The 15,903-nt window shown below is 38.9% G+C and overlaps 1 protein-coding gene across 7 annotated transcripts in view; it reads right to left on the bottom strand.

Annotated features, from left to right (window-relative positions):
* Positions 1-15,903, bottom strand: part of CEP120 (centrosomal protein 120) — a 121,476-nt gene that overhangs the window by 44,839 nt on the left and 60,734 nt on the right. For all 7 annotated transcript variants that reach the window (XM_038551974.1, XM_038551976.1, XM_038551975.1 and 4 more), the window contains 5 exons: positions 15,605-15,719; positions 12,446-12,587; positions 7,703-7,851; positions 3,194-3,391; positions 437-664 (listed from right to left, as the gene is read on the bottom strand). In XM_038551974.1, coding sequence (XP_038407902.1) covers positions 437-664; positions 3,194-3,391; positions 7,703-7,851; positions 12,446-12,587; positions 15,605-15,719 — 832 coding nt within the window. The remainder of the gene's footprint in view (positions 1-436; positions 665-3,193; positions 3,392-7,702; positions 7,852-12,445; positions 12,588-15,604; positions 15,720-15,903) is intronic.

The raw sequence follows: 15,903 nt of genomic DNA on the forward strand, positions 1-15,903 counted from the left end.
CTCTCTGCCTCTCCTCTCCAAAAATAAATAAATCTTTGAGAAAAAAAGAAAAAAGAAAAAAAGAAAAAAGGAGGCGCCTGAGTGGGTGCCTCAGTCAGGTAAGGGTGTCTGCCTTCAGCTGAGGTCATGGTCTCAGGGTCCTGGGATGGAGTCCTGTGTAGGCTGTCTGCTCAGCAGGGAGCCTGTTTCTCCCTCTCCCTCAAATAAATAAAATATTAAAAAAAAAAAAAAAGACTGCATGCAAAGGCTCTGTATAAACACTCAAAGTATAGCCAAGAAGCCACAGTACTTTTCAGAATGGAAGTATCATATAATGTAGGCCACTAATTAAGAATACTTTCTCAAACAAGGTAAACTCTTCTGAAGATCAACTTTTACAAGGAGCCATGAATGACACAGCAAAAGCTGCAGGAGGGGATGGATGGTTGCTACTTGCCTGGGCTTCTATGCCTTCTCTCTGCAGAGCCACAGACACTCCCACTGTTGGGGCTAGCTCCACAGGAACAGGTGCAAGCTTCTGTTTGGCTCGATTTGGAGGGTCAAGGATAAAAGCACCCTCAACGGTGACCGGGCGCTGGTTGATTTCTGTGCTCCCCTTTTTCAGCAGTCCAGTTAGGGGTACTTCTGTACTTCCAAGTGAGTGGTCTCCACAGCAAAGATGGATCTAGTGGGAAAGAGAAAATCAAAATAGGCTTTATATTCTCTCTCATCTCCAAAACATATTAACTTAAGAGAAAGGGAAGCCTGGATGGCTCAGATAGTTGAGCATCCTATGCTTGGGCTTCAGGGTCTTGGACCAAGCCCCACAGCAGGTTCCACACTTGTGTTCAGCACAGAGTTTGCTTGAAATTCTCTGCTTCTCCTCCACTTTCTCCCTTCCACCCCCACCGCCCCCCACACCCCCACAACACAATTGTGCACATGGCAGTCTCTCAATCAATCAATAAATCCTGGGATCCCTGGGTGGCCCAGCGGTTTGGCGCCTGCCTTTGGCCCAGGGCGCGATCCTGGAGACCCGGGATCGAATCCCACATCAGGCTCCCAGTGCATGGAGCCTGCTTCTCCCTCTGTCTGTGTCTCTGCCTCTCTCTCTCTCTCTCTGTGACTATCATTAAAAAAAAAAAAAAAAAAAAAAAATCAATAAATCCTTAAAAAAATAAAATGATCCAGAGAAGTAAAGTATAATGCAGGTTATCTTACTGACCTGCAGTGACTAAGAGATTCTCATACATGATGATTAAAATTGTTGATAAGGCATAAACCTTACAAAGAACTCAATAATAAAGAGAGAGAGAGAGAATGAGCAGGGAGGGGGAGAAGACAACTTGCTGCTGAGCAGGGAGCCTGACTTGAGGCTTGATCCTAGGACCCGGAGATCATGACCTGAGCCCAAACCAAAAGGAGGATGCTCAAGTGACTGAGCCACTCAAGCACCCCTTTCTTTCTCTTTTCTTGCTTTTCCAATTTTATACTATAACAGTATTGACCAGTACAAGGCAAAAGAGATTACCTTTCAGGTGGACTGTACTGTTTATCACTGATAGCTAAACAAAACTTCGACAATACCCCTTCTGAGATGGCTGTTCAGGTATTTATTTTCCTTACTACATGGGCAAACATGGTGTCCATGCATAATAAGCAATCACAACATGAAACTATTTTTAGTTCTAATGTTTGCAATGACCTGTCAGCTAGTTTTAATATTATTACGTGTGACTTTGTTGGTGGGCTGGAGAGAAAGGATTTTTATGACTTAGACGTCCATCAGAATTAAGTGAAGAGGGGAGCCTGGGTGACTCAGCGGTTTAGCACCACCTTCAGCCCAGGGCGTGATCCTGGAGACAGACCCAGGATCGAGTCCCATATCAGGCTCCCTGCATGGAGCCTGCTTCTCCCTCTGCCTGTGTCTCTGCCTCTCTCTCTCTCCCTGTGTCTTTCATGAATAAATAAATAAAATCTTTAAAAAAATTAAGTGAAGAAAGAAGTCCTTACTTTAATAAACACTGATATGTCAGATACAGAAAAAAATTCAAGACGTTTTGAAAGTTAAAAACTATGTGCAAAGATGAAATGCAGGAAAAAAAAAAGCAGTTCATCATTTTATACAGTATTTCACTATTTAGTACCTTGGGTTTAACAAAATCATCTCCAAAATTTAGTTCTACTATACTTTTTTTTTTTTTTTTTTTTTAAAGATTTCTTTAGAGAGGGAGCATACGGAAAGAGCAAGCATGCACACGCTCTCAGGGCAGGAATCAGGAGGAGCAGAGGGAGGAGAGAGAGAGAGAGAATCTCAAGCAGACTCCCCTCTGAGCACAGAGTCCAAGGTAGGGCTGGATCTCATGACCCTGAGATCATGACCTCAGCTAAAATCAAGAGTCAGGTGCTTGACCGACTGAGCCACCCAGATGCCCCATAGTTTTATGATATCTTAAGGCCCCTTCCCACCTCCCACCCAAATTGCAAGCAAAATCCCATGCCTGATCATATTAAACAAATGATGACCTAATCCTTTATTTTACTCTCCCACATCAGTCTGATGAAAAGCAATTGTAATTAAAAATAGAACACAAATGCAGGGGTGGCTCAGTGGTTGAGTATCTGCCTTTGGCTCAGGTCCTGACCCCAGGGTCCCTCACAGGGAGCCTGCTCCTGACTCTGCCTATGTCTCTGCCTCTTTCTGTGTGTCTCTCATGAATGAATGAATGAATGAAAAATAAAAATACAACAGTCATTTTCACTAAGGTTCACTTTTAGGCGAGTCCAATAAAAAAATTACTGTATAAAAGTACTCAATTCAAGGGCAGGCTTTGGAAAGTTGTTATTTCTTTGCATTTAATAGCAAAGAATATAAATTCTGAAATCCCAGAGTGTGATCTGTGTGTGCATAGCTACCATGCCCACTAATTAATGATGAAATCTTCCCTGAGCCCTGGAGCTTTGGGCTCCAGCCTCATTTTTTATTATAAAGCCTGAAAACTGATACACCTCTTTTCCTAATAACTAGGCAAAAGAGTCTATCTCCTAAAATTCAGAAATAACAGTTATGCTAGGACTTGGCAAGTCAGGATAATTGTAAGAAATTAAAAGGTGTGGCAGAAAGGTGACCTTCACTACCGAAGTAAGAGTTTACATACCTCTCTAAAGCTTAAGAAAATCATCTCTAATAAAAAAAAATTTCTGCAGTACTTACCTGTAGTTTAGACTGAAGAGCCAGGTAAATACGAAGAATTTCTAGGCTGCTACGTATTCGAACAGATGCTCTCTCTGGCTCAAAGTTTGGGTTGATCAAATCATTGAAGGGTTCATTTGTAACATCATTTCCCAACAAAGAATAATAAAAGAAAAACTCAGGCTGTCTTTCTGGAAGTTTCATGGTACATGGAATTAACTAAACATTTAAGGAAAAAAGAAAAGAGTATTAATTTGTAAACCACTATACATGGTTATGCATGTCTGACAAATTCCCAATATTGGCTCAAATGCTGATTTTTTAAAATTTCAAAGTCTTAAAATTCATCACTCAAAATTTCTAAGTCTCTGAAAAATTATTATGAAATAACTAGTTTGATTAATTTATCTAGATTCACCATAGGAAAGCCCAGAGACAAAACTATTTTTAGAGATTTCGGTAATTTTCAAGTTTACTTTTCATTCAACTGATCCATGAGTGAGTACATGACAGTTCTTTTAGAAGAAAGTGGTCAAGTATCTTAAACTGAGCTTTCTTGCTTTTCATATACTTTATTTCAACAAATTCTTACTCTGCCACCCTCTTCATAGATATGAGGAGGGTTCTAAACAACCTTAATCCAAGCTATTTAATGTAACACCACTTAATCCAGGCCTTTGAGGAAAAAAAAAAAAACTTCCTGGCCGCTCTGTCAAAACTGATAAACGTATAAATTAACAGTTTGAACACTACAGGAAACATCCTTCTGCTGCATTTCTAAAGCTTGTAGTTTCAGGGCCACATATGGCAAAACCATGAATTCTTAGCCCATAAAATACAAAATACCTAACAGACCTTAAGTGTTCACTAGCACTGTTGTTAAAAGTAACAATTGCTGTATTCAGCAAGAGGAGATGGTTAAAATATACTTTAGTTATAGGGCTGCTAGACAGGGATATCCCAACACGACAGCTATCTAAGACATATTTTAGGCCAAGCAAAGTTACAGGACAGCTTGTAGAGTTCATGAAAATGAAAGAATTAGCTACTTAAACAGCCCCACATTCTGTATATAGTAAATATTCAATAAAGTCATTTATTTTGTGTAAAGGAACACGGTAGATATTCAACAACTATTGTTTCATATAAGGTATATTTTTATATGTAAAGTTAATGTTTACTTTAACCCCAAACATTAAACTGTATTTGAGTAGGTTTTAATCAAGTAGATTTATATAGAGAGCCAGCACTTATACAAGTACAATTGTTAAGAGCAGATTCTGGATTAAGCCCCCATTCCTGGTTCCATTAATGGCTTACTGTGAAGCTTTGGACAAATTACTCTATCACTCTCTATCTCCATCTTCATTTCTTTTAGAGTTGTTGGAAGGATTAAAAGACAGAATACATATTCATTTGTACAACTCTACCACCCAGCACAGCGTCAGCTGTTAAACAAATAGGAAAATATCTGAGGCAAAAATATAGTACCCTTACCAGTGATTAGTTCTCAATTTATTTAGACAAGACTTTGATTTCTTCCATAATCAGAAAGCAATAAAATTTTTAAGATTTTTTAAGACTAAAGATAGCCCTTAGATATTTCAATTTATTTAATTTCAAGTAATTCTCAGAGAAAAGACTCTCTTAAAAATCCTTTAACATTCCTGTATTTAAAAAGTAGGTTTTTTTTTTAAACCCTCAACGTTTAGTATCTAAGGAGGAGGAATGTAAGATTATCACCATCCAGTCTTCCTGCTCCTAACTCATTCCTCCATTATGTAACTTGAGAGCATCATGTTCTACTGAAAAGGTGTTTTTTGCTAGTTTGTTACTAGATGCTTCCTACACTACCTTTCACTAGCCTGAGGAGAAAAAAACTAAATGGCTAACTTATAATACCCTTGGCTTGTTTTTTAATAATGAAAATAGCAAACGGTACATATCCTAACAGTAGCAAAAGATGAACACACTATTGGGCTTAATTTTTCCTGTTTTTTTAATTACTGTGAAATACACATACCAGAACATGTACCATTCTAACCATTAAAAAGCATGCATGTAACAATGAGCACGTTCACAAAGTCATAGTGCACTGGTCACCGATCTGGCTCCAGAACACTCTCATCATCCCCAGGACAAACACTTAACCACGAAGCAGCCAGTCTCGATTCACTCCTTTCTCCAGTCCCAGGAAACCATACATCTGGTTTTGGGCTCTATGGATTCACGTATTTTAGTATATTCCATATAACTGCAATCACACATCATGTCACCTTTTGTATCTGGCTTCTTTCACTCAGCATGTGTTCAACATTTGTCCACAATGCGGTATACGTCAGTACCCCATTCTGTTAGAGTTTTGTAATATTCCAGTGTACAGATATACATGGTATTTGGTTTATTCATTCATGCACTGATGGACATCTGGGTTGCTTCCACCTTTTAGATACTATGAATACTGCTATGAACATTCCTGTGAAGTTTATTTGAATACCTGTTTTCAGTTCTTTTGACACTGAATTGGTAATTGTGCTGGCTGTTTCAAGGAAGCTTTTAAGCTTAATTTTTAGCAGAACATGCCAACAACCAGTTATCAATCTGGTTTTTGAGATTTTTAAAAAACTAAACTGAGTGATTTTCCCAATAAGGGGACACTATATCACCAAGAATTGTTTTAGTTGTGAATTCAAGAGGTCAATTACTCCCAATAAGCTTTTATCATACAAATACAGTTTCACATATACCAACTATATGGTACATATTTTGGTTGTATTATTTCATCCTTCATGCTGGGCAAAGCTGGTATTACCATCATCCTACTACCGAGAAAACTTAAGCCTCAGAAAGGTTATACTGCCTAAATTAATGGAGCCAGCTAGTAGGTAGTAAGTAGTAAGAAAGACAACCTGTGCAAATCCATCTTACTCCAAAACTGCTCAAGAAGGAAGAGAGGTTAATACTAAAACAAGAGAATATGCAAAGTGACCACATGTCCAGAAATACCTAGGTCATTTACTTGGCTACAGACCTTTCTAAGACTTGGTTTCCTGATGTTGACAATAAAATTAATAATCCCCTTAAGTTGTGGTAAGACTCAAAATAGTAGTTAGTATAATGCCTATTTCACAGAACAGGACAACAATAAATGATGATAAATTATGCCTCCTCAGAGAGTTGAAAAAAATTAAAGTGGTAATGTAAAATGCCTCACATCTAGTTACTAATACAAGAGTTAGTAGCCTCATTAACTGTGTAGTCTGATGTGGTTAATGAAAAGACAGTGGACATCTACCCTCCCACCCTCTGAGCCAGAAAGGCATATTAAGGTAAAGCCAATCTATAAGCAGGGCTTTAATGGAAAAAAGGGGAAACTGATGGAGAAAGGAAAAGCATGAATTTGGTATGACAAAATTATAAATATTTCCTAATATATATTTCATATATATATATATGGGGGAGGGTGTGACAGTCACTTACAAGTGACATTGCTTATAAATGTGGACTGCGTGGGAGCTTTGTACCTCTAAAAAAGTTAATACTATGGTAAAAATTTAAGTCATAAGCCACATTCTCTATTTTTGAAAATATTAATTTATTTCAGCTGCTGCAGACCAACCTATCATTGAAAAAACTGGGTTTGATCCTGAAAAAAGACGATGGAATAACAGCTCATTTTGTGTTGAGCCATTTTTGCAAAGGAGGCAACGTTGGCATAGGTCCTGTGCATACCCACAGTTCTTGCTGAAGGCACCAAGCTCACAAGGCCCAGACCACTTTCCCCCAATGCCTCTTCCCAGGGTTGGTTATGCAGCTGGTAACCTCAAGGGATTAGGTCAAGAGTCTTCCTGGACAGATACCAGGACCACTTACAAGTATAGTGGTATATTCCCCAGGTTCTATGCTCCTCAGCTCTGATACAAACCCGCTCTGTGTGGAGCAGCCACCCGAGCACCTCTGTGTCACCCCTTGAGACACGGGTTAACAAAAACAGCAGGCAATACGAAGATGTTCATGTTGCTTGCTGTGCTGAGAGTAATACAGTCTTTAGTCTCTGACCAAAGAATCTTTTGTCTTCTGGCATCATCCAAGAAGTAGTAATTGGCTAATGTGTTAGTTTGTAAATAAGGTAAAACCTAATCCCAGATGATACCTATTAAAGTATGACTGAGACCAAGGGTTTCCAACATTGCAAAATTTCTAAAAAGTCAATTTTTCAATACTTTGAAAAATATGCTTTCTGGCCAGTCCTTATAATGCCACACAGTACAACAGGAAATAGTGTTTACGGATGGTCTTTCATCTAAATTCTAAGATTTCATTTATTCTCTTACTAATAAATTCATACCAATTTACTCTTTTCTTTAGGCAGAAATGCTTTCTGATGTGAATGAAAACATTTTCCTACGTTATCTTTTAAAAGAAAAAAAGTCCACTCACAATTTGCCTTTTAATACCTAAAAAGCAAATTAAAAAAAAAAATAGTCAATATTTTCAGTTGTGAATTACTAATCAGAAGAAAAGTCTCACCTGCTCCAGTTGGGTGGCAAATGCAATGGTCACCGACATAATGAAGGAGTCAGTGCAATATTCTGCTGGTCCAATCTGATGGTAGCCTCCCTCCTCATTCAGCACTGCCACAATGTCCTTTGGGTCAAGTCCAGATAGGTTGGCAGGTACTTTAAAGGAAAAAAGCAATTAAACTACATTATGGTTTGCTATAAAACCACCTTAAGATTTTGACAGCTGATTGAGCTTTGTATTTTGCTTGGCAGTTTTCATGGATATAGTTAGTACCTCAGTAAGGTTTCCTTTTATTTATTTACTTTTTTTTTTTTTTTTAATTTATTTACTTTTTTAAACACACTCTCCAGGGGATCCCTGGGTGGCTCAGCGGTTTGGCGCCTGCCTTTGGCCCAGGGCGCAATCCTGGAATCCCAGGATCGAGTCCCACGTTGGGCTCCCGGCATGGAGCCCGTTTCTCCCTCCTCCTGTGTCTCTGCCTCTCTCTCAATCTCTGGGTCTATCATGAATAAATAAATCTTTAGGAAAAAAATAAATAAACACACTCTCCAAAGAAACCTTATTTAACCACCATTTTCTTTCTGCACATAAAATCCTTATTTCCAAATACATTAGCATTTTAATTTAATAAACCACAGGGAAGAGGCATCACAGGTTTCCCAAAGAAGTCGATCTAAACTAGGAACTGAAAAGTCAGCTCAACCTGGCTAAGAAGAGAAAGGTGAATGAATAGATAATAAGGGAGTAGAAAATGTGTTCCAAGCAGAAGGAACTGCACTACAAAGCCTGGGAAGAGAAAGCATGTGGTTGGAGAACTGAGGTGTGTGTGCAGTGCTGGATCACTGGGTGAGGACTCACAGGAAGATGTGGAGCAGACACCTGATCATATAGCCTTCCTGCAGGCCATGCTCAAAGACTAGGACAGTTTTCTAAGAAGAAGAAGAAACCATGAAACAATTTTGAGAAGTGCTATAATGCACACCTCAGATATACGCACACCCTATCCTATTTTGCAGCCAGAGCAATTTACACCTTTGGCTTGAAAATCAGTTTACAACTAAATGTTGGTGATCCCTGGGTGGCTCAGCAGTTTGGCACCTGCCTTCAGCCCAGGGCATGATCCTGGAGTCCTGAGATTGAGTCCCACATCAGGCTTCCTGAATGGAGCCTGCTTCTCCTCTGTGTTCTCTCTCTCTCTCTCTCTGTGTGTCTCTCATGAATAAATAAATAAAATCTTAAAAACAAAAACACAAGTGTTTCCTAAGTATTAGGGCTGCTGAAAGGACAGCTGTGACTCTGATGAGGGGATGGGGGGGGGCACGGGGGCAGGTGGTGTGGCACACAGGGTTAACCCAGAAGAAACAAACTTACTGCAGCACTGGCTAAAAATAGCACAATGGTTAGTTAGGTGCAGAGACACTCCACAACACAGACCAAGGTTCCAATCCCAAATCCGGCATCTACTAGTTTTATGGGGAAACTATATGATCTCTTTCAGTTCCCATTTTTAATTTTGCAAAGCTTTTATAATGTTTTTCAGAAGAACAAATTAAATAATGGAAGGAAAGCACTTAGCACAGCCCGTGACAATCACTTAAATAAAGACAGCCATTAAATAGCATGATCAGCAGAGATTAGAAATTAAAAGAGTAACTATGACAGATCTCTCTTTATCAGGGAGTTATAAAACTTGAAGGTGTCAGTGTGAATATACACTGTTCACTCAATATAAGGCTAAACACAGATATCAAGGTATATATGTATGGGGTGCTGGTGCATGTATATATATCCATTATTTCTGTATATATGTGTGAATATGAATACATTCATGAACCATCTCCCTCACATTTTCCACAGGAAGGCCCCGGGAGCAGAACACCCCGGTAGCAATTGGCATACCTTTTACCTGGACCTTGACTCCTAAACATCCTTCTTTACTAAAAGGAAGCAAGGCTCCCTAAAACATTAACAACTGTATTCAGGGCTGAGACAGGGCAAGAACAAAATAAGTCTGTACCATCTTCCTATGCCAGAAACCAAGGAAAAGCTCAAAGAATTATGGAGAGACAGGCTAAAGGAAAGAGCAGCAGCTTGAAGGGGCTCTGCTTGCACACATCTGGGAGAAACAATAGTAAGTATTTTAGCCCATTACACAAAAAGAGAACACCATTAAGTCCAAATTTATACAATATACGTAAACTGAAGATTTGATAAAGAAAGAGTAATTTAATAATTTTTAACAATGTATCACCAAATATTAGTTACTTAAGAAAAAAAGATAATAAGTTTACATTTGAGAACATATACTACTTTAATCAAGTAACCAGTGTGAGTATCATCATATCATCAGTAATGGGACAAATCAAAATTGCACGTGACTTGCTAAGATGCAATGAGAAGAGAGCACCACTTCCGTGGTACTCCTGCCACAGATGTATGACCTAGATCGGACAGGTTCATCCAAAGACTGAGACTCAATCACAGAAAGCTCCCCCTTTCCCCACACCTCACCTCTATGTTACTGAAGGCCCATTTTCTTCTTACCCCATAGATCATGTCCACTCTTCAACAAAAAAGTGACAAGGTATATTAAAAAGCAAAACAAAACCAAAAATCCAAGCTTCTATCTCAGGAAAAGAGAAAAAGAACAGCAAATTTTTGCAACTTAAATTCAAAGCCAGCAGAGGGAGAGAAATAATAAAAACTAGAGCTAAAATCACTGAAACTGAAAACAGGAGGTCAATGAAGAAAATTCAAGAAAACAGCTGGCTCTCCAAAAACATCAATGAAACCATTAAGGACATAGCCAATGTTATTAAGAGAAAGGGAGAGAAAAACATAAATTATCATCTCAAGTAAGGGACCTTACTACAGATTCCATGGACATTAAAAGGATACTGAAGAATACTATGAGGACAATTTTATACCCACAAATTCAATAACCCATATGAAATGGACCAATTTCCCTAAAAGACAGTCTGCCCAAACTCATACAATCTCAATATACCTGTATCATTTAATGAAATTGAATCAATAATAGCTTTACAAAACAGAAAACACCACACCCTGATGACTTCACTGGTGAATTCTAGCAAACATTCAAGGAAAAAATACCAATTCTCTGTAATCTTTTTCAGGTGATAGAAGCAGAGGAAATAATTCCCAACTTGTCCTATGAGCATTACCTTGATGTCAAATTGATCAGCATTACCCTGATGTCAAAACCAGACAAAAGGTTACATGAAAACAGAACACTATCTCGCATTAATATACATGCACAGATTCTCAACAAAATATTAGTCAACTGAACGTAACTATGTCTAGGAAGAACTATACGCCACAACCAAATGCGAGTTTTTTCAGGTATGAAAGTTTTTAGTTCAACATTGGAAAATCTGTTACTATTAATCACATCAAAAGGCTGATGAGGAAAAACCACATGATGGTATAAAAGATGAAGAAAAAGCATGTGACAAAGTCCAATACTAGATATTAATAAAACACCCTAAGCAAACTACAAATAGAAAGTAACTTCCTCAACTTGATAAAGAACATTCATAAAAACCCTACAGAAACAAAGCAAGGGCATCTACTTTCATCAGTGTTTTTAGTATCATATTGCAAGTCCTGGCTAATACAGTAAGATAAATGAAGGAAACAAACGCACGCCAAGCGGGAATAAAGATATAAAACTGTCTTTGTTGGCAGATGATGCAAAATATATTTCTAGCAGAATCAGATCTATAAATACACCAACAACAAACTGATGGTTGCTGAGGATAGGAGTAGAGGGAAGGGCAAAATGAGTGAGGAAGAGTGGGAAGTACTGGTCTGCAGTAATGGGACATGACAAGGAAATCACAGGGATGAAAGGTACAGCCAAGGGAATCCAGTGATGGTACTCTGAAAGCCCTGAATGATGACAGAGGGTATCTACATGTGTGGTGAGCACAACATAAGGAAGAAACTAGTCAAATCATCATGCACACTTGAAACTAATGGAACATTTATGTCAGCTATACTTCAATTAAAAAAAAAAACAAAACAGAGTTGGGGGGGAAGGGGGTAGAGCAGACAACTTTTGGAGCAGTGAAACTATTCTGTAGGATACTACAATTGCAGATGTGTCTCATTACACCTCTGTCCAAACAGACTATGAATTGCCAGAAATAAATCTCACTATAAACTATGAACTTTGGGTGATAGTAATTTGTTAAGGTAGGTCCGTCAATTTTACCAACTGCCCTCTCTGGTGAGGGATGCTGATGGTGGGGAGGTTGTGTGGCCAGGGAGATCAGGGTATATAGCAACACTATACTTTCCATTCCATTTTGCTGTAAATCTCAAAATGCTCTATAAAAAGAATGTTTATTAGTTAAAAAAAAAAATTATGAAGGTCCTGTTAACAAGTAAGGGATGAGAAAACAGTATAAATTTTTGACTCTCCTGCACTCATCCCAGGAAGAAAATCTTCCCCAATGTTAAATTTTTAATAAAACAGAATTCTGCTTTCTTCAGTTACATACCAAATGAAGAAAGGAAAATACTGCTCTCTTTCTACATTTTGTAAACAAGAGCTCAGAGCAGGAAGTGTCGCGTGGTTAACAGCATCACCACACCTGTCTGGTGCACTGGAGTAACATCAGTTTACACTCCTGCATGTGTTTCCTATCATACACTCCACATTCCCCAAGTCTTAGTCCACAATTCCAACTTTTTCAGAGATGTCTTTAGGGATGATGCACAAACCTTTTCCATCTCGAGGGGGAGCTCCTTTAGCTTTAAAACTATCCACTGGTGCCTTTGTATCTGTTTCCAAAGCAATGCTTATCTGGATCTCAGCCTTGAATTTGGTGTATTTATTACTCAACAACTGGTACCACTTTGGAGCCTGCAGAGGAACAAAAAACACAAACATCTCAATAATGAACAGGACATCGACGAGAGTAGGCAACATTCTCTAAGGTTCCAAATATATTTCCCGTAGTTCCTCAGTACTTTCTCCTCTTTTAAAATATCTTTCACATTTTCATCCAAAGAATTTCATCCTGCTTATTAGGAAGCTAACTGAACTTCCTCTTGAAACCAGAAGTGTATACTACCAACTTTCCACACCCCGAAGCCCTAAGTTTCCACTTTTTCCAGCATATGCCTGCATATCCCATTTCTGCTGTTCTGCATGTATCAAATGAGGGAAAAGGAAAGCTGGTATTAACAAAAGACACTAGCAGGATGCCTGGGTGGCTCAGTGGTTGAGCGTCTGCCTTTGGCTCAGGTCATGATCCCGAGGTTCTGGGATCAAGTCCCAGAACCTGCTTCTCCCTTTGCCTATGTTTCTGCCTCTCTCTCTGTCTCTCTCATAAATAAATAAATAACATTTTTTTAAAAAGATACTAGCAAAATGGTAAAGCAGAGACCTGAGGTAGAGTTCTGGGTTATGAACCATGTACCTGACTGCAATACAAAGGCTTTCTCATAGAATCAAACAGCCTGGATTACCTCAACACCCTCACCAGAGTAACTCTGAGAAATTCTAGTACTCAAGCCAGCCTGAGGGTCATGGCCCAGAACCACCAGTTTCATTCCTGCCAGAGCATCAATGCAATCAATGGAAACAGTGTTCTTACTCTGACCGCTGTTATATAAATCCGCAGGAACTGGTGCTTATACAGAAAGCCCAAAACCAAAAGCTGCTGTCTTGTATCAAGTTTTCGTTTGATAAATTAAAGAGGACTAACTAGGCCATAGCCTTTAAAATCTACACCCAAGGTTTTTTAAAAGCAAAAACTCAGTCTCTTGATGTATTCTCTATGATAGATATTTTATCATTTTAAGTATAAGCTTGAAAAAGAGTTTTAGCAACTTAAAGAATTTATGAGATATTTTTCCGTTACGTAAGTCAGAAAAATCTGAGCTTTTCTGTGTTGATGTTCATTTATAGAGAATCAATTTATTTTTAACTTCATACGTTCTACTCACCAATTCAAGTATTTCTGCTAATAAACAGGAGAGAATAAGCAAGACAACATTTGGTTTTCCTAAAATTCTTAATTCTGAAACATTTCTCCTTAACCCTAATAGTGATAAAAAGCAAACATGACGACAAAGTGCCCTATGGGACCAGAGGTAAGGGGTAAGGAGGAGGAATGCCCAAAGCGTTTGCAGGCAAGACCACCTCAGTATCCTCCCCTCAAGAGAATTTACCTCCTCCGTAACCAAAGCCACTGCAGAAGTGTCCTGTGCAAGTTGTAGTAAAGCTAATCAAGTGAATCAGGGACAAAATCATGATTGAGGAGCTAAGATTCAAGAAAGAAAACCTTTTTCAGAACCCGAGCGCAGAGGGCTGAGGAATAGTACCCCAGGAGGGAGGAGAAAAAGATTATCTTGTGAAACATTTTAAAATTTCAGCTTCTTTTGAAGGATTCCAAATTTGGGCTAAGCTACCTGGCTCATTTGTAAATATCATGGCCATCAGTAGTGAAAATGTTGGTAACAGATCAATGTTTCTTGACAGAATTCTTTTTTTTTTTAAAGATTTATTTATTTATTATTTATTTATTTATGATAGAGAGAGAGAGAGAGAGAGAGAGAGGCAGAGACAGGAGGAAGGAGAAGCAGGCTCCATGCCGGAAGCCCGACGTGGGACTCGATCCCCGGGACTCCAGGATTGCGCCCTGGGCCAAAGGCAGGCGTTAAACTGCTGAGCCACCCCTCTTGACAGAATTCTAATTCAGGATTCATACCAAGAATAAAGGATGTAATGAGCAATGGGTGTTAATCGCAACTGATAAATTACTGAAAAAATGGTATCTGAAACTAATAATGTATATGTTGGATAACTGAATTTAAATAAAAAAATAAAGGACTTCAAAAACAAGTTTTTAATTGTTTTCTCTTAAAAGAGTTGTGACAAAAGTAATAAAAATTGAAAGTAAAGCATTTCCAAAGTAACATAAAAAAATGTTAGAGAGATTTTAAACAGATGAAAGAAACATTTTCAGTAACAGAAAGCACTGACCTAGGAATCAAACCCTGAATTCTTTTCCCTTCTCTGTGTGTGTGTTCCTGTGTATGTGTGTGTTGGGGGGGGGGGGGCGGGACGGGGCGGTTACTGTTAACATCACCTAAGTGCATTGCAGTATGTTTATTCATTCCGACTGCTACAGGAGCAATTCAAGGAGCAGGAAGCAGGGAAACCAGTGAGATGGCTACTACCACAGCCATGAAAGGAGAAGAAAGCAGAGTGGCGGGCAGCCCGGGTGGCTCAGTGGTTTAGCACTGCCTTCAGCCCAGGGCATCATCCTGGAGACCCGGGATCAAGTCCCACATCAGGCTCCCTGCATGGAGCCTGCTTCTCCCTCTGCCTGTGTCACTGCCTCTCTCTCTCTCTCTCATGAATAAATAAATAAAATCTTTAAAAAAAGAAAGAAAGGACAGTGGCTGAGGCTGGGATCGAGACAGTGAAAATGTAGAATAGTAGCTGGATCGGGGTGGCTGGAAAGGGATGCATGATGGTCTGAAAAGCGAGGTGTGGAGGAAGACTCCTGGACTTGGAGCTTGCATGCCTGGAAGAAGAGTTGTGATCATTCACTGAAGGGAGGAACACTGCAAGAGGTTTACCACTCAAAGCAAAGCTCAGCAGGTGAACGTGCTAAGCTCCAGGTAAGAGTATCGTGACCATATGTTTGAGCTCACAGACAGTCTCCTTTGGGAAAAATAGTTCTAGGTCAAAGAAATGACCAAAAGACCAGGATTTTCTAAATCAAATTTATCAACCGAAAGATAAGAAGTGCCATCCAGGCTCAACCCTCCACCTTTCAGGTCCAATACTCCCTGTCCTTTCCATCAATTTAGCATCTACCACAAATCGACAAAACAATCAGTAACAAAACATCAAAAGGCTAGTACCTGCTTTGTTTCTTGAGCAGTTCTTAAGTCTAGAACAATGTAACCTATAGTTTCCTTGGCTGAAGATACAGGATCCAAGGCAAAACACTGCAGTTTGATAGGAGTACGTTGCAACCTGTAAAGTAACAATTTACATTAGAGATAAAGTAGCTTCTGTTTAATATTGAACTGATGTTCTGTTAGCTTTGAAAAAGCTGCCCCCTACTACTAGGACAATTATAATTTTGTTAGATAACTAAAAACTATATTTTCTGAAATATTCTTCAACTGATCCCAACTATTAATTACACCCATTTATC

Source organism: Canis lupus, chromosome 11, assembly GCF_011100685.1.
Source record: "Canis lupus familiaris isolate Mischka breed German Shepherd chromosome 11, alternate assembly UU_Cfam_GSD_1.0, whole genome shotgun sequence".
NCBI classification, from domain to species: Eukaryota; Metazoa; Chordata; class Mammalia; order Carnivora; family Canidae; genus Canis; species Canis lupus.